The 16,093-nt window shown below is 28.3% G+C and overlaps 1 protein-coding gene across 6 annotated transcripts in view; it reads right to left on the bottom strand.

Annotated features, from left to right (window-relative positions):
• Positions 1 to 3,546: 3,546 nt before the first annotated feature.
• The window catches only part of LOC107442795 (uncharacterized), a 34,942-nt gene continuing 22,395 nt past the window's right edge, over positions 3,547 to 16,093 (bottom strand). For 3 of the 6 annotated variants that reach the window (XM_071185349.2, XM_071185353.2, XM_071185350.2), the window contains 8 exons: positions 15,646 to 15,720; positions 14,995 to 15,048; positions 14,811 to 14,908; positions 12,605 to 12,706; positions 11,365 to 11,443; positions 9,560 to 9,835; positions 8,636 to 8,653; positions 3,547 to 3,836 (listed from right to left, as the gene is read on the bottom strand). In XM_071185349.2, coding sequence (XP_071041450.2) covers positions 3,775 to 3,836; positions 8,636 to 8,653; positions 9,560 to 9,835; positions 11,365 to 11,443; positions 12,605 to 12,706; positions 14,811 to 14,908; positions 14,995 to 15,048; positions 15,646 to 15,720 — 764 coding nt within the window. In that variant the 3' untranslated portion in view covers positions 3,547 to 3,774. The remainder of the gene's footprint in view (positions 3,837 to 8,635; positions 8,654 to 9,559; positions 9,836 to 11,364; positions 11,444 to 12,604; positions 12,707 to 14,810; positions 14,909 to 14,994; positions 15,049 to 15,645; positions 15,721 to 16,093) is intronic. The other 3 variants (XM_071185351.2, XM_071185354.2, XM_071185352.2) reach the window with 1 other exon arrangement.

Here is a 16,093-nt window from a genome sequence, read left to right as displayed (position 1 = left end):
TATCCAGTCAAGTCAACATCAGCTAAAGATGCCTTGGAAAAACTACAACTGCAACAAATTACTTTTGGAAATCCAAGAAGAATCATATCAGATAAAGGATCCGCATTCACCTCAATAGAATTCAAAAAGTACTGTGAAGACGAACAAATTGATCATATCACAATCACCACAGGTCAACCTCGTGGGAATGGACAAGTGGAAAAATTTCATGCTACGATAATCTCAGTCATCACCAAGTTATCCCTTGACAACCCCAGCAAATGGTTCAAGCATGTACCAGCAGTCCAACGTGTAATCAACAGCACTGTTTCTTCAACAACAAAGTTTACACCCTTCGAGCTCTTAACAGGAGTTAAGATGAGAAATAAAGAAGACCTGCACATCAAGAAAATTCTCGAAGAAGAGCACATACATATTTTACTTGAAAATCAACAACAAATGCGAAAAGAAGCAAAAAGCAATATACTTGAGATGCAAGAAAAAACCAAGCACAATTATAATACTAGACGAAAGACAGCAACGAAGTATAAGCTCCACGACAGAGTTGCCATCAAACGAACCCAATTCGGGACAGGTTTGAAACTTCGACCAAAATTTTTCGGTCCATACACAGTGACAAAAATTAGACCCAACGATAGATATGATGTTCACAAGGAGAAGGACCAACTGTCACATCCACATCAGCAGACTTAATGAAACCGTGGGAAGATCCATAAACTTTTTCCTTTTTTTTTTTCATACGAACTATGAACTTTTCAATTGTGCAAGAACTTTTACACAGACTCAAATTTTAAAAAAATATTTTTTTTTAATTTTCATTTTGTTTTTTATTGCATAAATCAAAAATTAATTGAACATATTTAACTGATATTGATGACAAATTTCTATTTTAATGATCTATATATTCATATTGATCGTATTTTTCAGAAGTGAGATAAAAGAATTTGTGGATTTATATATTTGAAAATATCTTTTTATTACTTATTTAAGATTAGTTAAGATTTAAATTTTCATAAATTTATTGTTTTATATTTCAATTGAATTGTCAAAATATTTCTGTCATCAATATTTTATGTTTATTACCTTTAATAATGTTTAATATTTACCTTTGAAGCAATTAGTCGGAGACCGACTAAGTCAGGATGACAGAGTGTTGCATCGCCACCCTAGCGCCACCTGTGAGTAAGCAGACTCCCATTCATTCTCTCACTGAACGGCTACGGGGAGCGAGCTCATTAAGATGTTCCAGCTCTAATTATTTTGTACTGCCATTTAAGTGTTTTTTGTCATAATAAAAGCTTTAAAATGCAACCCTAGACTGCTTTGAAGCTTCATCGACACTCCCCGTCCGTAACATATATATATATATATATACCAAAAGTGATAACTTAAATTCGAAATTCATGCATCGTAATATCGTATTAAAAAAATATTCTTAAAAATCTTGCGGAATTTCGAAGCAATCATCATTGAAAAGGCAATCAAGAAATAAAAAGTTCAGTGTGTTCAGAAACTATCTTGTGGGGTGCAGATTTCACACCCAATTTATGCTTTAAAAAGAAAAAAAAACATAGCTAGGAGTACAGAAAAGTGTCCCAATAATCTCCTTTTCCTGAAAATAGTTGCTTTTTCAGCCTTTTAGGGCAAAAAAAAGTTGCCATAGTCCACTCATGCATAGTTGCATTTTAGTTGCCCATGGCAACCCTGAATAAAATCTCACTAAACTAAATTATCTTGCAAAAGAAAAAACTAAAAATTGATTTATTTTATACAACTAATTAAGGAAGGTAACAGACATGACATTAATTTTTGGACAGTTGCATTTTATTAATTAAAAAATTACTCTTTCTATTTATTATAATACAGGGTGAGCCAGTCAAACCTGCATTTTTGAAATGACTGTAAAAAATAAACGGACGGATATTTCAAAATTGTATTGTTACTATCTTAATCTACATTAAAAAGCATTTAAGAAAAAACATTCACTGTTTAAAACAGTAAGATGGTGTCCTTCCCGATCGTGACATTCTTGTAGGCGATTTCTGAAACTGCCTACCACATCACGGAGCATACGCTGAGGAATTCTCTCAACACCACCCCTTCTGCTTCACCAATTGCTTCAAAGTTTTTCACCCACAATTTGATTGAATTAACAGACGGCATTGGCCTACTTCGATTCATTTGAAAATTCGTCCGGAAACGACACTGAGCGGCTGCATAACTACCACTTTGATAAAACGCTTTCACAGCGAACAAACGTTGTTGTTTTGACCACTGCTCCATGGCGACTGAAATGCTTAGTTGTGGGAGACACAATGGCAGGGGTAATTGTGAGTCCAAGTCTGGAAAATTTCTTGGGTGAAAAAAAAGTTTGAATCGAAAAATTAGAAAAAAATTTAAACAAGGTTATTTTCCTTTTTCTCAATATTTCTTAGTTTACTTAAAATATATTTAAAATTTTAAACATACCTATGATAACCTGGAGAAGTAATTGAAATTTACAAATATGTCTTTCTTTCTTGAGTTTATGATTATAAAAACTATTTACTGATAAAAAATGAATATTAATCTTGAATATAAGCTCATAAAGTATCAGGCTCTCCCTTACAAACAAATAAAATAAACTGTGTTTTCAAGTTCCACCTTTGAAAATTTGATTTCCGGAAATTTTTGTGATCAATGATTTTTTTTAAACATTTGAACCTTCGATCTCCGGAAACTTCCGGATCACTGTTAGCGAAAAATCCGGAAATCCGGATTTTTTCCGGAGCACAATCAGCCCTGCAATGGTAACCTTTGTAACTCGCTCCGCCCACTTTCACAGCTCTCACACCCTTTTCAAAAATGCAGGTTTGACTGGCTCACCATGTATTATCAGAATATAATTTTGACTATTTTACATAATTGCAAAATATGACAGGGTGGGAAGCTTGGTTAGTAGAATTGAATTAGTGTAATAACATTTTTGCATTTATGTTTTGGACAGCTGTATATTCAGTTTCCCTTTATTTAATTTCCACAAAATACCTATTAAATAATTAGGACATTAAAACGTTGTACTTCCTGTATTAGAAACTGTCTGTTAATAAATATGACACAAAGAAAAATCATTTAGTTTCTTAGAATTTCTAAAAAAAAAAAACTTTTCAGGCAAACAGCAAATGGCATCCAAATATGAAAATGACCCATATATACATAGATTAATATTTAAGAATATATTTTTTTACTTTTTTGGAGCATATTCAGTTCTGAACTTGTTATCTCGAAATTCGAGATACTTTGCAACTTTGAGATATCAAGAGTATGCAGGATATATATTCACAGTTGGTTAACAATCTAAGCTATATATTTTTTTAACCTGAAAACAGAAATTGTACATTTCAATTGTATACTTTAGAGACCTATCCTGGGAAACCTTTTTCAATTAGATTTTTAAAAATTAAATACGGAAATCATGTTCGAATTTGAAAAATATATTTCACAATGTACCTTTTTACCAGCTATAAATTGATTTCAAGAACAAAAGCAGGCAAAAAATTACCAACATAGATTTTTGTTTGAGTTTATTAAAATTTTCATTAAAATATTCATAACATTATCAACATCAGATAACTTGTGCGCAAAATGTCACAAACTTTAAAAACACCTTTTTTAACTTTAAAAATAGCGTATTTAATTTACATTTAATTACAGGGCAAGACTTTGCATTTTGGTAAGAACGTTGAATTAAATCTTCCATCATTTAGGTGAAAATGTACATAATAAATTAAGCATTCAGCGACGTCGATTAACAAAGTTCAACATTTTCTTTGTTTTAGACATCAATGGTGCAAGAGCTGCAAAGACAAAATAAACAATTAGAATCATAATTTTCTGAACATGGAAAATTATCACGAAAAGACTTCAGAGTTGTTCATTCGTTAAGCATGAAGTTATTATCTTAGACACAAACGACAAGACATTACTAACCTCAACACAGAAACAATTATAAAAAAGCTCAGGGCAATATGGTAGTAGACTGTAAAAGGTGACATTTTTACATAAAACCGTTTTTTGGCATTGTTTCCAGGTAAGCAAGTCACAAGTTTTTGGAGCTTCTACTGGGCAGCATGACAATACACAAACATTTTTTTAACTCATTGTGTTTCTCCCATATCATTTTTCAAAAGTAACAATAAATAATAAAACAATTTGAAAATGTAGCTTATTAAAAGCTAGCATTATTGCTAATTTTATGCTAGCATTAAACATTTTTACATAATGCATAAAATGTACATTTCTCTCCAAAGCATAATCAGGGGTCTGTCCAGGCCGAATTTACTACCGTTTAGCGGTACCTTCACAAATACAACTTTAGGAAAAACGGTAGTTTCACAAAATACTTTTTCTTAAAATTTTATTTTTTTATCCCTTAAGAAACGATAAATCCATATTTTTACCATACTTTCGTGTTGATTTTTTAATATAATTTTTAATTTTTCACAAATTATGTCTAAATTTTCACAAAATAGGTACCTCTTACAAAAACCTAGACAGACCCCTGATAATAAGTTATTATCGATAACTAAAACCAGATATTAATATTTTCTAGAGATATTATAAAAATTAGAAGAAATTGTTTGCAACAAATATTTAAAAAAAAAAAAAATTATTAAAAATTTCATTAATATTTATACAACAGCAAAAAAAAAGGAAGCAAATTTTTGTAAGGTTGTTTAAAAACAATTTTTCTTAAACATGTTTATATATATATATATATATATACAATATTATTTTACCTATGTCACTCTAATTCCAAAAATTTATGGTAAAACATGAATTAATAAGTACAATTTTATCTTTTGCACTACAGTGGAACCACGATTTTACATTTTATGTCGGCAGAGTTCAACCTAGGGATTTAAAAAAGGGTGCTTCCTCACAGAAAAGGGCACTTAGAGTTTTGAAGGGCACTCACTTACCACTATTAACATTTATTAAAATCTGTAATATTATGTAATAACTGAATTTGATCCACAACAATTTTAAATTACCCTCTTATACTATTTTATGTGTGTATTTTAATAAGTAATTCTGACCCCTTATCAAAATAAGAGAAAAATTTGTAGTTTATAAAAAATAATTAAAGGCATGTTAAAAGACAATCACTATGCCATTTTTTTCAAAAAAAGTAAACTAAAAAGAGTAATAAATAAATGATTCATTGATAAACATTTAAAGGTGTGTTTTTTTTTTAAAAAAAAAAAAGGTTTTTATTTAAAAAATAATCTTAATATTTAAAAATCACTTAAAAAATTTATTAATATACCCCCCCCCACCCCAAAAAATAGAAATTCATAAAAAATTTAACAAGTTGAAGTAAATCCCAACAAAATAAAAATTTGTAATAACAATAAGAATTAAACCAATAAACAGAGATAATTTTACAGGAGCGCAATTATTAATAAAATAGTTAATTATTTTATCTTACATGGAATATGAATAAAAAGGCAGTGTTTTTATAACGGCTTATTATTATGAGAAAGGCAAAAAGGGCACATCAAAGGGAATGCAGGGTGGACTGCCCTTCTAAAAATGGTTAGGGGTAACACTGCTGTCAGATTAGCGTTAAAAAAAGCATGCAGCTGGAAAGCACAAAATGATAAAAAAATAAGCATAGTTTTTAAAAATAAACACGAGATATTAGAAAAAATTTGTGATCTTTACTTGTTTTAGATGCCATTTCATCCCTATCTCTCTTAGGGCTGGGTTAACCTAGTTGGTAGAACGTTGGACTCTTGTTTGAGAGAACAGGAGTTCAAATCCAGCCAGAAGAAGAGTCCCTGTATATTAAATTGTGAATTGCGCAAGTTAAATCTGGCGGGTCACGAAGTCCTCCAAGTTCTCAAAACAAATCAATACCTCTGGGGGTACTGATCTACAAGTTCCTTGTCTTCTGAATTGGGTTCAAATTTACAAGGCTCCACAGTTGAATATTGGTAGCCGTAAACTGAAATTCGGGTTGGCTATTCAACCACAGTTGTAAAATAAAATATGAAACTCTTGATCGTATAGCCTCCGATATTTTTTACTCGTCCTTGTCGTTTTCATTACTATCATTGTGAGCAGGTATTAAATCAGATATTGAAGGAATTAAAAAGTAATGGGGGTGTGTGTTGCAGCCAATATACGTGTCATCGATTTAGGAACATCTTCAGCCATGCTATTTAATTCTAGAATACTAATGCTACCTTTGGTTACTGAGAATCCTGCGTTATCAAACCCACTTGAAATTTAGATGACAATTTATTCATCACACTTATCCTTATTATTATTTTATGTTCCGAATTTACTTGACACCGTCCAACATTGATTAAATATAGTTCAAAGTTTGCAGTACATTTATATTTGCTTTAGAAGCGTCTTGCAGGTCACTAGAAGCTAGAAAAAGAAATGATTATCTAACCAGCTGTTTAGTGTAACATTCTTTGAATGCTTGGATAATTCCAAAGGTTGAGGTTAGCTGGAAAAAATCCCATTTGCAAATTTAACAACTTAAGCTTTCATCCTTTAATCACTCTTCCTGTGCTTTACCCATCTCAACATCACTTTTTTGATTTTATCTCAAGGAGTAATCCCCTCTCACAGATGAAAAGACAATAAGATAGAATAGAAAGAAAGTCAGAAAAGCTAATAAACAAGTGCCTTCCTTACAGAAAGAAAAAGAAAAGCAGAAGGAAAAAGTCGAAGAAGATAACATTGGAAGAACTAGGAAAAAATTGGTGCAAGCTTTGTAGGGCACAAATAATACTGATCTGTTAGAAAAACGTAATGAGGGATTTTCTTTAGAAGGATTATGTGAAATCCAGTATAATTTAACTGACATGGGCAATTTTCACAAACCAGTAGAAAATTATGCAGGAAACTGAATAGCATAAGGAACAGACAACGTAAATCCAAGATTCTGAGTGATAAAAGTTGTTTTGTTTTCTACATTTAGCAGCAGATGGCACTAAAAAATAAACATGTTAAGTCTATACTACTTTTTTAGTTCAAAGCGACAAAGTTCATCAGTGAGGTAGTTGAAAATTAGGAAAACAACAAACATCTAATATTTGCATTTCAAAGGGTACAGCAATAAAGAGCAAAACTCAGACAGCTATGCAAAAGAGATGGCCATGACAAATACCTGTAATTTGGCATGTATTGTGTGCCTACTCTGTAGAGGAAACTCTCTTAGCACTGAATGAAAGAGGCAATGAAATTGACTGTGCTGCTGAACTGCATCCTGAACCAATAAACACAATTGCAAATTACCAAAACCAAGCAAATACCATTCTCTCCTTAACCCTATTGCTACGAGGACCATACTTAGCTGGCATTCACAATGTCCTGACTAAACAAGCACTGTATGATATAGTTTGATAAGCGACGTAATTTACTTCAAACTGCAATTACCTAATATTCTATTGATCTATATTAAACTAATACCACTAAAAGCATATTTTGAAAAAGCTTAGTACATGTTTTGTAAATCATAGTTATTTATTTTTTTCCAGATTATAAAAGTGGTAGAAAAAAGCTAAAAAGAAAGTGCACAGTCTACAAGGCAAATAAATTTAAAAATCAGTGAATTTGTACATGGTTTAGATTAGCTCAAAACCAGATCTTTTAAATATTGCAAATATTCAAATGTGCAAAGAGAGAGTGAAATACTAAATGATTTTGTGTTAGAACACTGAGGGAGGTTTTTGTTTTAGTACCAAAGAATGTCCATTTTTGTAACTTTTGTAGTGTTAGTATTTTTTTTGCTATACCATAACTTCAGTTCTGTAAACAGAAACCTACCACAGCATTGAAATAAAAAATTATAATGCGTTCCAACTCCGAGGAAGACTTTTGTTTACAGGACCAAAACTACAGAAAGTTCATTTTTGTCCCTTTATTTGTGCTTAATTTTTGTTATTTGCCTTTATTCAAATTCCACCCCTATCCTCATTTGGAAAATCTAAATAATTTCTTTTTAAACTACTATTAAAACAAATGTGGTTTAAAACAAATTTCTTTCAAACTTAAAATAAAGATAAGCATGAATAAAAATATAATAATCATGAGCAACTTGTGGATATATAAAAAAAAATGTTCTACAAACACATCAAAAGTAATCTACAAAACATCATATTTTTCAATTAGTACATCAGACAATCATCATACCACTATATTCATGATATGAATATTAATGATGATAGCAAACAAAAACAAGAATAACTAAATCATTTAGGTCAAAACAATTAATTAAAATCAATAAATATAAAATCCCTATCTTAAAACCAATGTTAAGATTAAAAGGTTTTAGGTATAAATATATATCTTATCAGCTCTGAACAGAAAACATGTTTTAAGATCAGTTTAACAAAATTAAAAATCAATATGTAAAACCATTAAATTTTTTACTTAATAAATATTTAAAACTTAATTTCTTATAATAAATGAATTTTTACCAGGGCAAACTAAAACATTTTTTAAAAAAATCCACAAGCACAATATAAAGAAAGGCTAATGTATCTAATTGTATCTAGTGCAAAAGTCTGGTATATTGTAATAATTCTGGGAGAAAAAAAAACTAGATATTTAAAAACAAATATTAAATACGTACCTTCATTATCCATAAGGTCTGCATTTAAAGGAAATAAATATGAACTATTATATCAATAAAAACTATACAAATAATATATAATAATTAAAAATTGTTCCTTCTAATATACTGTAAAGAAATAACTAAAATGCTAAAGTTATATCAATAAAGGTGTCAGTACCTCCACATAATGGATAAATTTCTAAGAACATATGGGGCAAAAAATGGCCTGCCATGAAAAGATGAAAATGTCAAGACATGAATGGTATGTACATTTAAAATACAATTTTTCTTATTTAACCACCTGAAATGCCTTTGGTTGTTGAGTAGCTGTGTAATATATTTTGAATGAATAATAAATAAAAAAAACTTACTTCAAAATTAAATATTTAAGATAATTGTACTATTAGAATAAAAATTTCAAAAGATCTTTAACAGCCTGTAGTTATTAATTACATTAATACCCATTAATCATATCAATATCAATTATTAATATTTGGTAAATGAATTTTGCAATTTGATAATCGATTTTGTCACTGGTTTACTAAATAATAGCCTTATTTCTTTTTAACGTTGTCCAATTCATTATCTTATTATAAATTTAAAGAAAATCTAGAAAACAATAAAAATTTCAAAACTAAATAAATACTGATGAAATATCTTATATTTTCATTTATATTTTTTTTTTTCAGATTTATTATTATTATCTAAATTATTTTAGCTTAAGAATATATGTAATTACAGTTTAAACAAATATTTGATTTAGTGAAAAATTTACATCAGTTGTATTTGCAGAAGTACTATGACTAGTTTTACCAAATCTATTTAAACTTAAGAATTTAACTTATTTTTTGGGGGAAAAAATTTCCTATTTAAATTACTTGGTATGAATCACTCCTGCAAAAACATAACTTATCTTAGAACAAAAATAAAAGAATCCTTTACTTTTTTTACTAGTCTTGGAGACTTGATTTTTGGGCAGACTAGTGGGTTTCTGGGCAGAATGCGGACTGTTTGAAGATGATGATTCAGACCCACTTCTCTTTTTAGTTGAAGACTTGTGGGTTGTACTTGAGCTGTTTCCTTTTCCATTAGCTTCTGGTTTAGGAATCTCTTCAACTCTAAGAATTTCAACTTTAGTACGGACCTCATCAACTTTGTTTTTTCTTTGTCGTTTCTCAGGATTGTTGGTGCCAACACCAACCCATTTTGCTTGTCGCTCTAAAATTAGAAAAATATACCTAAATTAGAAATTTTCAACCTTTTAGGTCCCACATCTACTACATCAGCACATCTTCCATACAATTATTGACATAGTTAGATAACATAGACACACGCACACAGAGATTCTAAATTTTGTGGATACTTTTTTTAAAAAAATATCTTTTGTAATATTATTAAAAAAAGCATTCACGGAAAAAACCATCTTTGTAATGAAAAATAAAATAAAGGTAGACGACAAAATAAACATAATTTATGCAAGGCAGAAGGTTGTTTAGTTGCATGCGTGCTGCTAGTGAGGAGAAAAGATATACCGCTCTTTTAGCTCAAAAATTAGTGGTTTCATTGTTAGCGTACATGCAAACAACTGGACACGACTATCGCTTTACAACGAAAATAAACAATTACAGTTACATTAAGAAATCCTTTAATGTAATTTCGTCTGTTAATAAGAATGAATTATAGTTGCCTAAGTTTCCCACAAAAAGTGAAATATCAATTTCGCAGTAAAAAATTAAGGATGCACAATTATTAGTATTACTTTATTATGATAATTACTTAACACTAAACATACGAACACTTTACAATAAATATAACAACCGGTCTTTTGACAGGTTGTGGTATGTTTAGTGTTAATATGAATGCAGTTCTTTAAATTAATTTTTGCTTACAGTTATTTATATTAATCTTCTTCTATTCTCAATGTTAATGTGCATGTATATATTGTTTTTAGTCAGAAATAAATAAACATGTTAAATGTTTTTTTTTTTCGTTTTTGTAATGTAATAAAATCATTTAATAGTAAAAAAATATTATGAATCAGCAGTTATACCTTTGGATTGCATTCGCAGACACTTAATTTTTTTTTAAATTTCCCTATGATTATAGATTTAAAATAAAATCATAATTAAAACTGTGTCACTTGACTTTTTTAAAAAATAACTGTTTTAAATCAACTGGAATTTTTTTGAGGAATTTTCAGGAATGTCATGGTTTGAATAACATTAATATATTTTATCAGACAATTTGGCTGGTAAAAATAAAAATAATTTAATCGAGTTTGAATAAAAATAACTGTTTAAAAATCAAACAAATCCCTTTCTTTATAAATCTTTTATTTATTTTTTTAAATCATTAATTTTGCGTACTGCGGTTTGGGCTCATTTGTAAAACCATTATTTATTTTGAAGTTATTAAGGTAAGGCCACTCCTTAACAAAAAAAGAGAAAGTATTAACTAAGAATAATTCATTGATCGAAATACGTTTATTGCTCTATGATACAAAATAATAAAATCAGACATAAAAAAAAGAGCCAATGCTATTTAATTGCAATGTTATTCTTGGGAATAAATTACTACTTTAGTCTAATATAGATTACCCTGTTCTCTTAAAGACAGATAAAATACCGACATTCAAACCATAAATTGAGACAATTAATTGGTCAAGACAGATTTTTTATTATTATCAGTTCTTTTTGGATCAAATGTAAAGGAAGCATAAGATTGGACAGCCAAAATGGCGAACTTACCAGGATGAGTTTTGGACATTCCATTTGAGATGCTAGCTGCCAAATTTTTTAGCTTCGCTTCACGTAATGTTCGAGCCCTCTGTAGAACAGAAAAATTTAATTAATCTACAATGTATAGTAATAAGCAAATTGTACATGGTATAATTATTTACCACCAAAAATAGCTCTTAAAAGAGAATGCTTAGATTTTAGATTAAACAATGAGAAAGAATAATGCAAACAAATTGTTAACATGTAGTATATTCCATTGTCTAAGTTGAGCACCTATTTTTGATTACAAATTTCTAGTATGTTAGATGCAAAAGATAACCACTGTTGACAATTATTCCAATAGATGTCATGTCGTGTGAGGTCATACTAGACAGATAGCAAAATGAGGATTAAAATGTTATTGAAATTTTTTTTTTTTTAAAAAAGTGTGGAATTTCAAATACAATAGAGGGGAATGAAGACGATATTTTGTGGGATCCAGCAGATGAGGATAAAGTACAGTCCATTGTGAGAGTTGGATATATATGACGAAACTGCTAATGCTATTGAACCTGACAAAGATTTTCAGAAATATTTAAATTTGATGCTTTGTGGTAAATAATACATTAAAATACGTTGCTTTGTGGTTAAAATACATTATACCACTTATTTCCCTGAAACGACATTTATAGGAAAATATTTAATTTAAAATATAATTAAGAAAAACAAATTAAATTTTATCAAGCTTTTCAATTAACAGAAATTTAAACTTTTTTTTGCTAATTCATTGAATTTAAGCTGTGATTTTTATTACATATAAATTCAAAAAATGTAATTATTAAATCCATTTACATCTTTGTACACTAATCAATGCAATGCACAAAAAACAAGCTTTAAATGCATGAAATATCAAAAAATCAATTTGTCCTTCAATTGAAAATAAATACATTACACAAATACAGTAAATACTCGACCTAGTTTAAGATATTTAGTTTTTCAGGAAGCTCAAGCTGCATACAAATTTTTAAAAATATAAAAAATTGACCTGTTATGAAAAAAGTAGTAAAACTATCTAATTACCAATTTCATTATATAGATTGATTATACCAATTTCATTATATAGATTGATTATCCAATTGCATCGAATATAACTCTCCAATTTACAATGAAACCACTAAGAGTAAGTCTTTTAGAAAGAATTAAGTATAAAATAAAAATACTTAAAATTATACAACATTAAAAGTATACAGGAGGTAAAAGCAAGTCCTACCCAATAAACATCTTTCCATGCTTCTCCATTAAGACGCTTCTGATCACGAAACTCAGATTCACAGAATTTTTTCCAAAGGCAGTCAGTACGTCTCGAAATATGCTATACATTAAAAATATTATTAATCACATGCATAGATAAAAGTATCTTAAGTAAATTGAGAAAAAAAAATCTGTCCTTTAAAAATAGTCATTAAAAAAATAACATAATATAGAAATAATACAGGAATTTAATACAAATTAAAAGTGTTCATCCTGTATAAGTTTATTTAATATCAGATTAATTATATTTTGATTAGCTAACTTAGCTTAAGCAAATATTTAGAAAAATGAAGTTTAACACAAAAGACAACATACTTAATACATTTTATGTTAGCTAGAACAATTTTCTCTATCAATTTTATATTAACAATTTTCAACTTGAACAACTTTATTGAGTTTGAAAAAAAAGTACCTAAAAAAATTATGTATATTTTGCAAGAAAACTTACAGAAAAATAAGTTGAATGCAATTTCTTTACCAATGCATCAATCTATCCTTTTTTTGTTTGTTATAATTTAGTTTAACAATTATAAACAATGCAATGCATTCATATCATAACTATTAAATCATATTGTTTGACTTAAAGAGTGAGTGAGGAAAAAAATCAGCCAAGCATGATTGAATGTAATATTAACTCTAAATTTCAAAATAGTACAAAATATCTATTGGCACTGATGATAATAATGAAATGATCTTTTACATCTGTTAATTACATTACTTGCGCTCCTATCTTTTATTTTCCGGTTTTTTTAAAAGAATTTCATCCTTTTTTTTTCTTTTTTTTTAAATCAGTTGTTTATTTTTTTCATTATTATTCCCCTCCTCCCTTTTTTTTCCATATGTCTATAATTTTCCTTTGTTTTATCTTCATTTTGAACTTATATATATATATATATATATATATATATATATATATATATATATATATATATATATATATATATATATATATATATATATATATATATATATATATATATATACACACATATATATATATAGTTGAACTTGCTTACAGCAAGTGGAACAGAACAATAATATTTGTCAGTTATAATTGAGTGTTTGTAAAAAAAACATATAAAAAAATCATAAGAGTTCATACATGCTTGATAACTGATAAATGTAGTACTTAATTCATTTGTTTTTTATTTCTGTTGTTGTCCATTTATATTTCTGTATAATCTTGCTATTGTCTCTTTCTTGTGTTATTGTTCTTTTAATAAGAACTCTTGTTCCCAAAAATATTATCATTAGCTTAAAACACTTGCTTTAAAGAAAAGTTCATGCGTTTGCTAGACTTATGACTCATGATTAATTTTGAGTTTCCTTTGAAATATTTAACAATTTTTTCAATGAATTTTTTCAATGAACAATATTGCTCGCAATGAAACATATTGCAATGAAAAATATTGTTCACTAAACCTAGAGTTTGTTCGCTGAACGTGAGCTTCGCTTCCATAAATATAGCATTATATCAGCCATGTCTATCCAATGTTTTTGCTAAATCTTAGTTCTCATTAAATCAGGGCATGTTTATAAGCGAGTTTGACTGTACATTTATCAAGCTCTATTAATCATTATTTCAGTATACAATAACATGCAGCAGGAACCATTTTGTGATAGTAAAGAGAGGTAAGCAGAGTGCAAGACATTTTAAAATCATTAAATTTAATACCATAACAATTACAAATCAATTTAAGCAAGAACAAAAATAAAATCGCAAGTATATTAATTTTAAAATAATTTAACTACATTTATTTTCTATATTTTTTTTTAAAAAATCAACTAGATATAGATTTAAATAGTTGTTTGGAATGACAATCACTTCCTGCAAATTAGTCTGCATAATTACATATATGTAGATACGTTTTCCAAGTGAATTTTTTCTCCATTTCAGGTCAAAAGCATTTTTTTCCTTTGATAAGAGGCGTACATTTGGTTGGTTTGCTTTCTCAAATGTTTTTGAAAAACAATCTTACCTTGCTATCAATCTTCAAAAGTAACAACTAAAAGATGTTTTGTAAACAACGACCCAATGTACACTGGCATAAAATATGCTGTATAAAAAACGTCAATGTGGTTTCTGGTACATTGAAAATAATTTTAACTAAGTTTAATCATATGCCTTTATTATAACCTTTGAACAAATAAAGTTTTCAACTCACCCGATTCTGCTCTTCAATTTTGTGAAGTTTAGATGGACTGCATAATTTTAAAGCAGGCAACAGTAACTCAAAAGGCACATTTTGTCCAATTTTTAATCCTATAAGCATAGAAATAAAGCTTATCAGACAAGAAAACTGGAAACATTTTTTTTTCATTAAATAATAATTAAAAAACTGAACTTACCTAAAATATTTTTCTTTACTGATTCAAAGCACATAGCTTTCAATGGTTGTACTTCTAAAATTAGAAAAACATTCATAATATAAAAATGATCACATGAGGAAAATGACTTTCAGAACCAAAATTTATTCAACAAGGTTTCCACTTTACTTTTCAAGCTAAAAACTGTCAAACACAAACAAGTGAAGAACTTGCCAAATTCAATCCACATTATTACAATTCAACTAGTTTTAATTTCTTGAATTTAAAGTTTTTACAAGAAATAATAGGTTATTTTCTCATTTCAACTTAAAAGGCTACTTATTATTTATCGAATATTATAACTGGTCATTGGTTATTGCATAATATTATCCTGGTCTGGTCTAAAAGTAAATAAATTACTCTCTAACTTTCTTCACGCAAATTTAAATTAAAATTCCAGGATTTCCAGACGTACTTAAAGCACTGAAATAGCAATCAGAAAGAAAAAAAATTTAAATAAAAAAGAATTTCAGATAAACTTGAGCTATATACCTACAAATATGGAAAATAAATTTGTGTCAAAAATAATCCACCATTGCACCAACACATTTGATGATTTAAAGAAAACCTTATCTAGCAAAATCAAGGCTTAAAAGTTCTTAAAAAAATTAAAGTAATAAGAAACTAATATACCTAAAGCTGACTTTCTTCCTGAATAAACTACACTCCTTTCCTTTTTTGACGAAATAAAACCCATCGTAGAATCATCTAAGGAAATTGGAAGAAAATTTATTGGATTAATCATGTTTTTAATAAATAAATATAACATCAGATAAAAATTACACTCTCCTTACAAATAACCTAACTCTTTTAGAAACTGATCCAAGAAAGTTGTACTACAAAAAGAATTGAAAAGGTATTACTCTCAAGTATATATTAAGACCATTAAAATAAATTGGGAAACACCTGCCAAATATTAATTTAGATTTTAAAAAATTTGAATTGAACATAAAACCTATGATGTTACAAAATGCATCGAGATATAAAGAGAATCAAAATTTGTAAAGTCCTATTTAATGAATTTCATTAAAAATTATCTTAATATTTTTATTTATTAAAATATTGAGATGCAGGCATTTTT

The sequence above is a fragment of the Parasteatoda tepidariorum genome, chromosome 5 (assembly GCF_982258835.1).
Source record: "Parasteatoda tepidariorum strain Cologne lab strain chromosome 5, Ptep-v5.0, whole genome shotgun sequence".
Classification (NCBI taxonomy): Eukaryota; Metazoa; Arthropoda; class Arachnida; order Araneae; family Theridiidae; genus Parasteatoda; species Parasteatoda tepidariorum.
The sequence above is the reverse complement of the archived record's forward strand: the minus strand, read 5'-3'. Positions and strand labels throughout refer to the sequence as shown.